Below are 14876 nucleotides of genomic sequence, written 5' to 3' on the forward strand. Positions count from 1 at the left end.
TTCTAAGACCTTATCTTATCGTTTTGTTTATCCGTCTTGCATCTTGCCAGGCTGTTGTTCAAAAGGAGAATATCAGTCAGAGAGTCACATGACCTTAGTCCATCATTACCGCATTGTCGTAACCTTTCAAAGTGAATGGGAATTCATGGGAGTATCAACTGTTGTTTCTCAACATCTGACAGAGGAAACATCTGGAGTGTTTTGCTGATATCAGCTTGTCATCAGTGAACCACAGAAACTACAACTGACTTAAACATTGTCCATTTAGTTGATTTTATATGTGATGATATACAGACCAGGGCTCAGTTCATTTTACTTTCAACTCAGTTTTTTCCAAAATTGCAGAAAAAGAAAATTGTATCTGTACATTTTAGGATCTGAACTGAAATAGTATATGTATTGCAGTTTTTGTTATGAACTGAGTTTAAAGTGACTGGATGTCACCCTTGTGACTTATCATTTAATGATGTCTGTCTTGACATTTTTGAAGTAAAAATATGTAACAATTATAACTATAACAATATTTATTTATATTTGTATCATTTCTGTTGTATGTTATGGAACAGTAAAATTATGATTGTGAGATAAAGCCTACTGTTGCACTCATTTAATGTGTGTGTGTGAGCAACAAAACGGTCGACTGACAGCAAAGCAAGGTAAAAAATATATATATATATACATAGTCTCCATACAATAAGTTTTACATATGTTCCTTCGCTACTGATATAAAAATCACAAACACTGTGTGGCAACAGGAGCCATGTATTTTTATTGCCCCACACAAATAAAAGATGTGAGGTAAAGGCCACAGTAGACCTATAATAAGTCAAGTAACTTGAGCTGTACAGGGTGTTGGACATGTCTGCTACTGTTACCAGGGATAACGTTATGTTTTTGTAGCCAGCACTTGATTAGTCCCAGGTGCAGAACTGTCAGGGGTGGCCTTCAATAAATAAAAATCTCAACGGTATTAACTTTCATTTTACTATTCAAAAAATTAATTTACTGCGCTATCAAACGTGTTTCAAGTCAAAACTGACCTCCCCCTCGGCTTGTCTATATTGGACTACTCAAGCACAGAGGAGAAAAGAAATGCTCCAGTCTCCCGCCCTATCGGGGTCTTCCCTTGGCCAGTTGCTGGGCAGAAAACGTGTCAGGGAGCTCTGTGATTGGCGGTCCCTCCTAACGGAGACCGACTCGGATTTCACCAATGAGAGGGCGGGCTCAAGTCGTGACGGTTTGTGTTAGCTAGAAGTTCTGAGGAAGCTAAACGGTACAAACGAGGGGGGTGTTGTTGGTAGGTTGTTTTTAACACGACTGAGATTAAAAATATTTAATGGTGAAGAATGAAAGCTACCCAACCCCCCATTTTTTTTGTCTCCACCAAATCCAGAGAATAATAATAAGTGGCTTGTTCTTTAGCTGCTAAGTGCTCACCAACCAGATGCTAACTGTCTCCTGCATGGTGCGAAGTGCAGAACTTTTTCCACTTTTTTTTTTTTTTTTGCAAAAAAAAGCTGCCTGCTGTGTCTGAAAATGACGGTGATGATGGTGAGAGTGCATCAAAACACTAAAGTTCTGGCCTGTCAAACAGCTGCTCTTGTACATGTCTTGATGTGTATATTAATTGTTGGGACCATTGGCTAATCTGCACAGTCTGTTCGACCCCCAAGTAACGATAGACAGGCCAAATTATTCTTTGAAAATGGACTCAGTGACAAGGCCCGTACTCTTACATCTAAATCCATGTTTTCCAAAAATTTAAAATTGGATTTGCAATAAGTAAAACAATTTTTCCACAACTGCATCAGAAAAAACAAAACACTTCAATGTTTTTGTCATGCAATTTATTTGGTTGTGTGTAGTTTAAAAGTCAGGTGGTACAATCTTTCAAACATACATAAAAGGGCAAAAAAACAATTGCAAATGTAATTTATATTCTTACATTTTCAATTAATGGCAAATATAGTGAAGATGCATTATATGTAAATGTGGCTGGTAAAATTGTATTAGATTCTTGCGGACTTCAGAATGCACATCTTTAGGAATCTGGCTTTACAGTTGTTTCTACACATCTGCTACCACATTGAGGGCACTTGTGCTATAATTAACCAAAAATATCAGCATTAGTCAGTAATAGTTTTAATAGCTAAACAGAAACAGAACTTAAAGGTCATAAACAGTCATTAAATGATATCACACCATGCAAAGTAAAGTTTTCTTCACAGCTAAACCGATAAACTGCATGTACTGTATATATCAGGCCTAATATATCAGAGGTTGTGTGAGGCGTGTTTAAAGCTTTCTTTTTGCACTCAGCACTTCCACACTGAATCGTCCATACTTCCTATAGTGAATTACGTGGCTGAAATGTACATGTAGCCCATCAGAAACACATGCAGGTAAGATAAACTCAGTCTATACTTCAAATACTCTAAAGGCCAACAGTACGTAGAATGAGCTCTGCGTATTATATTTATATACAGTATGTTAAGCAAGAACGATTCAGACTATTTGAATGTAATGTCAAACATGTTACAGAACTATGAGTATGCATGGCTGCTATCAATTTTCTTGACACTAGTTCAAAAGTCATTCATCTTTGAATAAATTGTGTGATGTAGACGGGTCAAATTTGACTTTTCCAGTTGTAATAACTTCAGCTTTGTTTCTGAGAAAATGATGTTTTATCTGTTATTATGGCCGGACGGAGGGCTCCAAATACTACGATACCCATGAGTCTCAGCTGCTTTTACTATGGAGAAGAAGCTAGAGGAGCTGCGAATAGGAGAGGTAACAAAATTAAAACCTCTTCATTCCAACACCAAAGTTACTGAATTTATCCGAAGAATTCAATTCATTTATGCTGCTGGTTGTATCATCAGATTTCATAACAGCGTCATTTTTTACCTCTGCTGGGTGATTTGATGTTTATTTCCACAATGCATCTTGGGATTCATAGTTTACCTATCACCCTATGTTTTTATTTATGCAATACATAAAAGTTTCAAAAGTTTGCTGCTTTCCTGTCCCAGTTTCTCTTTGCCAGATTTGGGTTTTTAGGCTCTGGTGACCGCTAAGATGGCAGCATTCACATTTCAAAATAGAAACATCTGATGTCACTACATACGTGTCTTTCTCCTGTCTGTCTGTCTGTCTGTCTGTCTGGGGTTTTTGGCAGTGGCAGACAAAGGAGGAAGTAAAATTGCTGATGGAAAAAACAATTTTCAACATGTTTATCTTTCGCCTTGTGGTGGGGGTGGTTGTTGCAGGAGGGAACGGGGCTTATGGGAAATGGGAGTTAAACAGAAGTGATGTATTGATGTTTCAGGATTACACGCATTGCACGTATTATTTCTTAAGGAGGAGACATTGTACAGGAAGTTTTGAATGGAGGGAGTCACTGTCCTTTGTAAATCGACTAAAATCAGCACATTATAATGTAAGCATGGTATTAATCTGAATGAGCAGCAGGCAGATACACGTGAAGTTTAAACTGTTGGGAGTCGCGTCACTTTGGATTATTCCCTTGAGAAAGAGAGGCAGGGAAGCTGATCCCTGAGTTTGGCCGCTATTCTTTTCAATGGAGTCATATTATCTCCATGATCTTTCTTCATGGCTGTTGTCAAACAGAGTTAGGCTGATATATAGGGATGATAGGAATTATTGCTATTTTAGAAATCGGATCTGTGCATATCAGTAAAACCCATATATCAGCCAAACCCTTTTCCACAGTACAGCCTTGCCAAACTCTCTGTGGCTCCGCTGCTCTCAACTGCTCAGCAGGACGATGATATAAATGAGAAGCAGGCAGATGAGGATGAGGGTGAAGTTGACAAACAGCTCCTGCAGGTTCCTCTTGGCTTGTGGGTTCACCTCGATCTGAGACGCTCGGCGGATGGCCGACTTGGTCATGTGCTGAACACGCTCCATAAAGGCGGCAGACTGGTTAGATTTTGATCGGCTGGGGTTAAGAGAGGAGAGAATTCAGTCAGGCTGCTGGGCCTGTTTGGACTGAGAGGAGCTGGTCTGAGCTGGTAAGGCTGGTCAAATCAATCAAACTGCTGCAGATGGTCTGGGGGTGAGCTCAGGTCAGGTTTTTTAGGCAGCCTGAACCAGAAGGGGACTTGGTAAGTCCTGGTTGCAGAACAAAAACTTCTCTTTTCTTCTCTCCTCTTCTTTTCTGTTCTCCTCTCTTCTCTTCTCTCGGCTGTTGACAAAGGGAGAGGGGGGAAAGCATTGACAGTAAGAAAAAGGTTGTGAAAGACATACTTATGTGTGACCTTTCTCTATCGCAGTACGTGGTGTGATGATTAGGGAGTTGCTCAGAGGCGTCAGCTGAGGCCTGATGACGGGTTGAGCCAGACTCTAGTGGGAGCAACAGCAACACAAAAGTCACGACAACAATGGGAATGACCGGACCTTTCTGCACAGCGAGAAAGAGTAATTAAAAAACATAAACACGAAAAACAAAGGTGTAAGTTAGTTGAAAAATATACTTCTAACATAATGCCATTCAGATGTTTACTAGGCTATAGGAATACATGATCATTTACTCATCAATGCTTTATTGGAAGCATTGTCGAAGAGTATATTTCATCTATGCATGAGAAAAGGGTTTAAAAGTGTTGAGTTTTGCCCGTTTAATGTTTCCCTCGCATATTAATTTTTCAACAGGCAGTTGCACTGCCCCCAAACTCTCTGTCTGCGGGGTCTCACTCTCACTAAGGCGCCGTGCGCAGCGTCTTGACATAATGAGAAATCCCAAGCCTCGCAGGCTTGCCCTGCCTTGCGGGGAACAGTCGATTAAAGGGAGCCTGTGCACAAAACAGCGGCCGCTGTGGCCACATGTGGTAACTGTGAGATGATCATTAATTACAAGTACAGTCATTAAGTGAGTGAACTGACTGGGTAATGTTGTGCAGCAACATTTAGTAGAAGTTTGCCGCAACTACTGGTCATAACAGAATAAAGGCTGTAGCGGCAAAATACGTACGTTTATTGAATTGAATAAGAGCGTGTTTTATTGTTTATTGATTTAACTTTTCATTTGTGCCACAAGGCATATGTAGCTTCTTTGATAGTTTCACTGTAATCATTTCCCCTCTTATAATTGCCCCATGCTCTCTAATGGCCATGTTAATTTATGGTTATAATCCCACAACATAAAAGGAAAAGGGCTGTGAGTTGAGAAAGTAACGGGGGGAAAACAAGCATGTGTTTAGAAATACTAAATCAGGTTCGCGGTGCAGCTGCAGATTCTTTACACTCTGCTAAATCCCTTTTTGTCATCTGATCCGGGACTTTCCTGAGATCAAAGTCTCTGTCTCAAGGTGACCGAGCTTTTGCAATAGTGTCTCCCAACAACAGTGAACGTCTTAGCACTTGTACATCAGCTCTGCCAAGGTCTTTTCTATTTTTAACAAGATTAAAAGTCCTGCTAGCATCCCCTGCTGGGTAAGTTGTTCATTACATGTTTATGAGACAAAAGGAGATAAGAGCATACAGACAGATTTGGATTCCTAGAGCCTTTTTTATTAGTAAAGCCTGCTGTTGAGGTGGAAATCCATGCATTAGATATCCTGCTTTCAAAGTCAAAGTTTTGCCCCAAAGGTTGCACCACATGAAAATGTCAATTTGTTATTTGTAATTCCACTGTGCCTAGGATGCTAAGAATGAACTTTCTAAAAAGTATTTTGTTATGTTTCATTTCTTTGTTGCAGAGTGGGATCAGGAAAGACAACAAGAGTCATTTTAGCCATTTGATGCCTTCTGCATTATTCTCAACACGTCTATTTTTATCATTTCACTTTTCTTTCTTCCACACTTGATCTGCCTCTGAGTCACCTGTTAACACTTGACATATTAACATCTTTACACACACATAGAGACACACACACACACACACACACACATAATGGGTAATGGAGTTTTCCCATTGGAAAACTCCATTACCCTAACTTCTCAGCTGACTGACATAGTGAAATAGTGTCCCGCCTAAACTCGTATTTAGAGGCATAGTTTGGTTTGAATCAAATGTGGAAAGCAGATAGATGCTCTGAAGTACAACAGTTGATACATTCATGGTCCACGATAGGTACTAGCTGCAAGAAAAGGGAGCTTTACCTGAGATGTACATGTTCTTTTTTTAATGGGCAGTCAGCTGTAATTGATTAGATTTTAGTAGGAGTGGGGCTTGAGTGAGGAAGGCCAGATTAAACCAGGCACATTTAAATCCAGTAAAAGGCCAATACTCTGCACTGCTACACCATACACTCCGTCCAGTTTTGGACGTAGGTAACTGACCATAGCGTCTGTGATGTCACCCATTGGTTTCAGATATGACATTTTGATGCTTCATTTTTGTTTTTACTGGTTTTCTTTTTAAGTTACTAGAAAAAAAAAATGAAAATAAAATCCTTGTTTTGGTAAATGGGTTGGAGCCTGGGAGGAGACATACAATAAGCTGAAAGTGAAAGGCCGACAAAGCTGTCAGTCAAAGAAAAACAGCCAAAAACATACTTTTTTAAGCTGCAATAATCCTTATAATCAAAATTTGTTTATGTTAACAATGGATCAAATAATTATGCATTTAGTGAAAGGTATTACATGTAGTTATGTACCCCCGCCAAGGAATATCACCTCACTGCATTTCCTCTCAGCCTTTTAGCTTCTTTCAGCTCTTTGTTTTGGTTTCCAGCCGGCAGTTTCACTCACTGCTCTCATCAACCTCGTTTCCAGCTGCAGCTGGCAGCTGTTTTTTAGCGACAAAAGCTGCGATAAAGTCACTGTATGTTACCTCTCCCCCACCAAACAGCAGACAGCCGGAGTTAGCAGCTAGCTAGTGAACGCAGTTGAGCATTTAGCAGCAAGAAAACCCAGATATTTCCCACAGAAGGTGATAATTTGTCAATATTTGACGCTTCAAGCTTGTTCCAGTGCCCTCAAGTGGCCAAAAAAAAAAAGATTATTTCAGCCTTAATAAACAGTTGTTTTTTAAAAAAATTGCTGGCAAAGAAAGAAGAGGCAGTTTTAACTTTGAAATAGCTTATGCACATAGCTTCTAGTGGAAAATATTATTGACCTGTATTTCATATTTAAAAAAGACAGTTTGAGATTTTGTTCCCGCTGCTGTGCAGTCAGAGCTTTTCTTGTTGCCACCATCTAGTGGCCATCACAGAAACTGCATTTTAAGGCACTTCAGCAGTGTCCTCCCCACTCAAATGACAAAAATCTTAAATTCCCCAGTGTCATATGAGAGGAGACTTTAAATCCTGAGCCCTGCCCTGACATCAGCTCATACTGGATCCAAAATGATAAATATCCATAATCCCTGGTATTTTGTGAGGCCTCTCTCCAGCTCTTGGCCCCTGAATCATTCAACACAACAGGTCAAAAGCCTTCCACTTAATCTTATCTTTCCTTCTTCCTTCCTTTACTTGTAGCTTTCGGTAGGAGAAATTAGCCTTTTTATCAAGCCAGTAGTTTGACCTTTTGCCAACTTGGGGTTAAATTGGGAGCTGGCTGTAGGCCTCGACAGTTGAGTGACTGACAGCGTGTGAGTTACTGGTGCTCCACGTTATCCTTTGCTCGACTGCACAAATCAGCCACGTCATTATGTGCTGAGTGCCGACCGTCAGTCACTTCATGCCAGAAGACAGGCTGTCGTTCTTCCCTGTGACTAGTGTGCAAGTAATCCTCATTTCCTCAGCAGAAAAATGAGTGAAAAAATTAAATGTTGACAGCTTTCTTCTGCCTGATGACTTTTTGGAGTCTGTGAGTCTGTAGCAGACATAGCACACATATCTCTTGTGTGCTAAATTTAACCCCTGACTCGATAAAAAGGATCAGCTTTTATTATTTTTCATCAAGCCATTTCCTTGTCATCACTTGTTGCTTTCGTCTTCTTTCCGTCTGCGCTTCTCACATCTCACAGGACCACGCAGGCAGGGCTGTTGCCTTGTCAGAGGCCCACAGGCATTTGAGAGAGGGAGTTGACCTATGTCACGTCATTCACACAAAAGCATGCAACTGGACTGGACTGGCAGCGGCCGGAGTAGTCGGGCGGGCTGGGAGCTCGCTGCTTGAGTGGCGGCCCTGAATCTAATTTTCCTTGTTGGTGCATTAACTGCAAAAAAAAACTCCATTAAGCTGAAGTTATATGGTAATTGTGCTTGCAAAGGTCACACCCTATCTGAATATATTCATTCATGGTGTCCCAGTATAGATCCCAGGACCCTCAGTGGGGCTGCTGTTTAAATCTGAAGGATGTTTAACAAGGTGGAAGAAAAACGTATCTCTGCTACACATTTTCTCCCCGACTTTTATCAAATCCTTGCTTTTTTTCTTCTTGTGAATTACCAGTTTAAGAGTTACGATTAGGAGTTTTCGCCCTTGAGGACTCTAAAGTTGGGATTGCTTGACTGTGAAGGCTCACAAGCCAATAGCAAGCCGTAATGGGAAGTTTTGAGAAACAACAGGTGTCTCATTCTATTACTGTCAGCCCCGGTGATTTGTGCTTGCTCATCCCTCTTCAGCCCTATGGTTCACCCCTTTTTATTGTTGTTGTTTTGCTTTGAAAACCTTTGGGAGACGTCAGACCCCTCATTCCTGGAACAAAGTGATCAGTTTGTTTTTTTTGTCGCTGTCACAGTTCTCCACTGTAGTTTCTATGAATTTGATGATTATTCTCAAATGTGAAATTAGTTATTTTCGTGAAAAGGGAATTTATTTGTTTTAACTAATATTTTTTTCAACTAAAAGAGCAGACAGCTAATAATAAATGTTAACACTATAGATAAATATAGAATGAGTTTTACTCGATTGTTAATGATGATTCAACAGGTACATGGCCCTGTTATTAAAATATTACTTCTTTTTTTTCATTTCTTACACATTTTCAGTTGATGACTTCAATTTAACCCCGCTGTTTACGTTTTGCCGTCTGAAGAACCATGCTTGCACGTAAATCAAGTTTTATTTGTAAATGCTTATGACTGTTAAAGTTGCTAACTCTTGCGTTCTGTTGAAAGGACCATGTTGCACTTTTATAAACACAATCAGCTGTTGTTAGCCGTTGGTCTCAAGAGCTAAATACCTCCAGTGTGGCCAACAGGGGGGGTGTGACAAGTCCACGTGTGGTTAGACGGGACAGTTACTGAACGTTTCATCTTAGAGGCAGAGGCTGTACTATTTCTCTCAAAAAAAACATATATTTAGAGAACCTAGCATGTCTGTGTGTGTGTGTGTGTGTGTGTGTGTGTGTGTGTGTGTGTGTGTGTGTGTGTGTGTGTCTGTGTGTGTGTGTGTGTGTCTGTGTGTGTACGTGTACGTACACACTAGAGACTTGTAGATGCCAGTCATTCCATGGGTGTGAGTTTTATCAGCCTGTGTCAGCACCAGTAGCTGTCGTCTTTAGCAGCAAATTAGGCTACACACACACACACATACAAGTTCATAAAGTCTCATATGAATACACATAGAACTTTTAACTTTTTTTCTGTTGAGTATTAACAGCTGAGGGGATCTATCCAGGCAGACGAGAAGAACAGTGTATTAGGTTCCTCTGATGCCTCTGTTGTCATGCTTCCATCAAGATCAATACATTCTTTTTAACAAGGTGCTGCAGTATCTCTTGCAACTTACGGCACATCCTCTTAGAAAATAACGGACAGTAAACCGGCAGCGTATGACAGCTGTTGAGTAGTCAAATGTGGGTTAGACGGATACTTGCTGATGCTGACCTGCTATTCTAACTGGGACACGATCAGTGTCACCGTCCCATTGATAACAGCTGTTGGGTGCCAGTACGTCACACAAAAATTAAATGTCTTTTAAGTTTGTCAGACTGAATTCCAAACTACTGTAAAAATCTATAGATGGTCATTGTTTTCATCTAGAAACGATATTTGTTTAACTTGCTACAGAAAGTTTAAAAACATAATCCTCAGTGTAATAACTATAAGGTGTTTAAGACTGATTTTGTTTTTGAGAGTTACCTTTTTTTTCCATTTTTGCTTTCTTTTTTGCGTATCCCTTAAGCGAGACACATCTGTCTAAATCAAAGTGCAGTAGTAACAATCTGCCAGTTTCCGAGAAGAGATTTTCACCTGATTATAAGCTGAGACCTTGAACCTGATGTCTGACAGGAGACCAAGGTGACAAGTAGCATTATATATTAGTTTGTTTTAGCTTTGTGAACACATCTAGCTAAATTTGTTAAAATGATACTGGCTTCTTTTCAGTTTTACTCATTTTAAATTTTGTATATTTGTTTTTTACTTACTGGGCAACAAGTGTTACTGTCTGGCCATTTTATGTTTAACTATGTCCATATTTGTAATACAGGAAATTCTAAAAGTCATCCTTTGTCTGGCTGGAAAAGCTTCTGAAAACACATTGAAATCACCACAGGAAACTAAAACTCAAACATTTAATCCAGAATGATGCCTCTAATAACACCAGTTGCCCAATTTATCATTAATTCAATGACGTGAGCCATTTCATATCGAAGACACAGACTGGACCAGACTGATTTTTAAACTAAAGGCCATTATCATTTGTTAGCATATGCGAGTGTAACCTTAAACTATTAAATCAGTGTTTAGATTGAGTCGCTTTGGCTCCCAGGAACTCTAAAATAAAATCATGTGCCTTCGATGGGAACGTAAGAAGTGGAGATGAGTGTTTATCCCTCTGGGAGGTTCAGTCCTGTTTCCATTCCCGCCTGCCCCCTTTCTTCAGAGCTGTGTTTACTGTACGTGAACAATGACTTTTTTTTATAAGAAGCAGGGATTCATACAGTGCTCCTCTGTATCTTAACATAAAACTTAGCCTCCTCTTACTCACACAGTCAGATAAAGGATGTCTCACTGTAACTGTGTAACTACTGCAGAACTCATTTCACTACTAGTTACTACTAACAAGTTAAGTAACTGCCTGATGAACGTGAACCTCGGGAAGTCAAGAAAGCATCTTCATGACGATTTAATAATAATCATTAATGTATTTTTAATGACGTTCTAGTTTTACGATTCATTGTAAGCATTGTTATCGCATATACATCATCTGTTGTCATTATTATCTCCCCATGTACTTGTCTACATCTATATATGAAATTAGATTGAAAGAATGGAGGATGTTGCTTCTTACCTTTCAGATGAGAACAGAGCTGGTTGGAGTTTGAGAGAGAAATGTCGAATAAGCAACACTCTCCAAGGCTGTGGACACAATGTGAGAGAGAGGGAGAGAGAAAGAGGCAGGACATCCTAGAAAAGATTTTGGGAGAGTGGGGATGCCAAGTTCGTACCAGGTCTGGTGAACTACACATGTTGCAGCCACTGTCTACCAGGCCAGTTCAATTTAGTTCAGAAATTTGGGTTTGAGCCCTAAAACCTGAAAGTATTAAGTTGTTAAACCAGGTTCCCATGACTGATAAAAGGTCGGAATGCACTTGAAATAATGCGTACGAGTTGTATTGTGACAGTCGAAGTCAAGAATCATTTAAATATAATATTTAATATAACATTAGATATAGCGTGTCTGTTTTAAACAAAGTTTATTTTTGGCATCAATTACAACGCCCAGATAAATCAGTCTGTTCAAGAAGTAGGATGTCATGGATAAGGGATAAACCAACAGTCATGATGACCTATGAGCATCTTGAGCATCAAATCCAGGGATATTTTTCGGATTTTCACACTTGTTAAACTTTCATCCAAGTCAAATTTGGTCAGCCACAGACAGACACTAATGCTGATACATCACAACCAGCCAGGAAGGCAGTGAGAGGGATTTCTTTTCTTGTGGGTGAGCACCCTCAATATAACAGATGGGTCACCATGTTTGAATTCTTCATCCTCTGTTTAATACATCCACGACCTGTGAGGGCCAGTGGATCATGGCAGAGCCAGCTTGTGGTTTGGCCAACAGTCAAACATCATGGCTGGAGTACTCTATCTTTTTCATTATCCTGGCAGGCTGATAGATACTTGGTACAAGTGTGGTGCCGATGAACAGCTGATGGCACCTCTAAATATACAGTTTGGCCATGACAACACCAGTGAAGACCCGGAGAATTGATCCTTTGAGATCAGGATATTGTTGAACAGCAATGACAAAATAATTTCCGATGAGAGCCTTGTTATCTGAATTTGTCTTACATCATCGTGTAACAACATCCAAAAATCTCTTACTTTTGCAGTTTGCTTGGGAATAAATAATAGATTTTCTGGCTTGTTAGTTAGAGCACAATAATACTTATTTTAATGTGTCGTAGTAACTTTAATGAAAATTTGTTTGCTCTTCACATCTACTTTGTTTTAAATTCAGATTCAAATGGACATGTCAAACTCCAAAAATGCATTCCAGATATTACAAACTGATCATCGCGAATATGGGTTAAAACGTATTTCGGGGGTAAACAACTACACTTGGGTCTTTGGCAGGGTATGTGTGTAAAATCCTGGACAGCTTCCTTCACGTGGGAGAAATCAAAAAAGACAAGCGGTTCAAAAAAAAGTCAGGAAAAAGTAAAAATAACCCCCATACTGTGTCCCAGAAAGCATTGCATCTGCCTTATAAGGAGAATCTGCATGTAAACAGGCTGTCAGTCACGTACCAAGCACTTAGCTTTGTTGTTATTGCTATTCATTACTCCACTGTGGATACACACTTCAGGCAGTGTCAAAACGTGGACAGGCAGATATTTCTATCACCTTCTTTCATGACAACTGTATGTTTCATAAGATAAGAGGATCCCCCTCTTTTGGGAAAGCTGGGTTGCTCAAGTAGGAGATAAACTGTATTAAAGAGAATAGACAGTTCCATTGTTTTATTGTTTTAATGAAGTGTGGAAAAAAACATTTTTGGAAAACAGTAAAAATGTTTTAATAGCTAGAGAATAACATAAGCTTTCAAAGAAAAATAATAGTCCACGTACAATACAAATCACACAAAAGAAAGCTCCATTAAAAATGGAAATGTCTCCAAAGGGATGAGGATTTCTGGAAAAATATCTCACAATGTTCCTTTGTTTGTTTGTGGCTCTGTGGACGGCGATGCTGGTCGGTTGGCCCGCCACCTTGGTCCAGACGGAAATAACTCAGCAGCTATTCAATGTGGTGCTATTTAATGACTTTGGTGATCCCTTGACATTTCCTCTAGCATCACCATGAGTTCACCATTTGTCATTAAAGATCTTACTCACACTAGTGTAATAAAGTGTAATCACATTCAAAAGGTGTCACATTTGCCTTGATTCATATTTGATGGCAGAAAGAAGGTTGCCGATTATACCACAAGGTGAAGACGTAAATGATAGAAATCGTGTATGAAACTAAGCAGCAGACATCAAGTAGTGAAGTCCCAGAAAAAAAATCATAGATATGTTACTGTAAGACTGATTCCCTGACTGAATATTTTACAGATTATTAAAAAATGTAGGAGAGAGAGTTGTTATTGGAGGGTCACAATGTTCTACAATATAATGTATACTTGTATCAGAGTATGGTTTAAAGTATGGACTGATTTTTAAAAAAAAAAAAAAAGAGGATCTACAGAAGATTATTAGCTGTGATGCTCCATCCAGTTTAAGTTAACCTCCTCTGTCGGTGTAACTGCTGCACCGAAGAGGAATTGTTTCTGTGAGGAGCCGTTCAGTGGCCATCAGATCAGACCATAGCTCTGCTGGGCAGCCTCCAGTTATGAAGGGAGTGTGAACAGGGCAATCCTGAAACTGAGAGCATTGCTTTGGTTGGAACGTCCCCTTTAAGGTTAAAAAAAAAAAAAGGGGCTTTTGTCGACTATAAGGTCATCCCTGTCTGTAAAATGTTCCTCAAGTGGTGGTAAATACGTGTCTGATGGACCGCAAGTGTCTCAGTGATCCACTTTTAGCATTGTCGTCTTTTTATTCGTCCACACGAACAATGCTTTTATATTCCAGCTGAAAAATAACGACAAAAAATGCTCCACCAAGAAAATATTTTTTTTCCTCAGGCGTTCAGTTCAGCTCTGCAGCCTTACATGGTGAAATGCCAGACTGCTCTGACCTAAGGCTAGAAAGAGAGGAAGATACAGAGGGAGAGAAAAAACTTGACTGATACAGAAAACCACAGCGGGCCAGAGAAAACAGACGGAGCCTCTGCTGCCAGTCAAAAGAGAGGGAGAGATTTTTCCTCTACGGACCGAAGAGAGCACATAGATGAAAACCAAAAACTTGTCCTTTTAACTCGCTATAGGTTTTCACACGTGACATTGAGTCTGCTGGCCACATTCTCGTGAAACTTGTTATAGATGTTTCGGAGACCCCAGGGGATTTATCTTGATTTTACTGGGCACCACCTGACCCGGCCAAATTTCCGCTTACACACAAGAAAGAACATCTCTGCAATGAAGCCCATGATTGTTGGGGGCAGTAAAGAGCTGCTGTTGCCACTGATCTGTAGATGACCAAAATGTCAACCTCCTTCAGTGGTGCCATGTTTTGGCACGTTTATCTTGAATGTTCTCAGAAGAAGATATTATGCTTTTGGCCAGAGATAACTCGACCCTGATCTACCCTCCAGTGGATATACTTTATTATAACTCCAGATACACAAAAAGTATACAGATGTGGAGTTACACATATGTATTATTAAAATCTAGCATAGAGGTTAGTTGTCAAGACATAACTACGGCACTTAACACACCATTAAGCAACAACTTCTGGTTTTTACACTTCAGTTTGTATGGATTAAACAAATGAGATACATGTTAATGAGTGAATTTATTATATTACATAATTTATCATATGTATTTTTCAATCATATATTTATTATATTTCCTTACCTTTGGACTGAGCCAGGCTAGCCGTTTCTCCTTCTTTCTAGTCTTTATGC

At 39.6% G+C, this 14876-nt stretch overlaps 1 protein-coding gene across 1 annotated transcript; it reads right to left on the reverse strand.

The window, feature by feature from the left end:
* Positions 1-1830: 1830 nt before the first annotated feature.
* Positions 1831-11257, reverse strand: pln (phospholamban). Its single transcript, XM_040142476.1, has 2 exons — positions 11152-11257; positions 1831-4210 (listed from the first exon to the last, which is right to left on the reverse strand). The coding sequence occupies exon 2, from the start codon at positions 3931-3933 to the stop codon at positions 3772-3774; it is 162 nt and encodes a 53-aa protein (XP_039998410.1). The 5' UTR covers positions 3934-4210; positions 11152-11257; the 3' UTR covers positions 1831-3771.
* Between the last annotated feature and the right edge of the window lie 3619 nt (positions 11258-14876).

The sequence above is a fragment of the Xiphias gladius genome, chromosome 13, assembly GCF_016859285.1.
Source record: "Xiphias gladius isolate SHS-SW01 ecotype Sanya breed wild chromosome 13, ASM1685928v1, whole genome shotgun sequence".
NCBI lineage: Eukaryota > Metazoa > Chordata > Actinopteri > Istiophoriformes > Xiphiidae > Xiphias > Xiphias gladius.

Coding starts and splice junctions, on each gene's coding strand:
- pln (XM_040142476.1), bottom strand. CDS start 3,933: ATGGAGCGTGTTCAGCACATGACCAAGTCGGCCATCCGCCGAGCGTCT.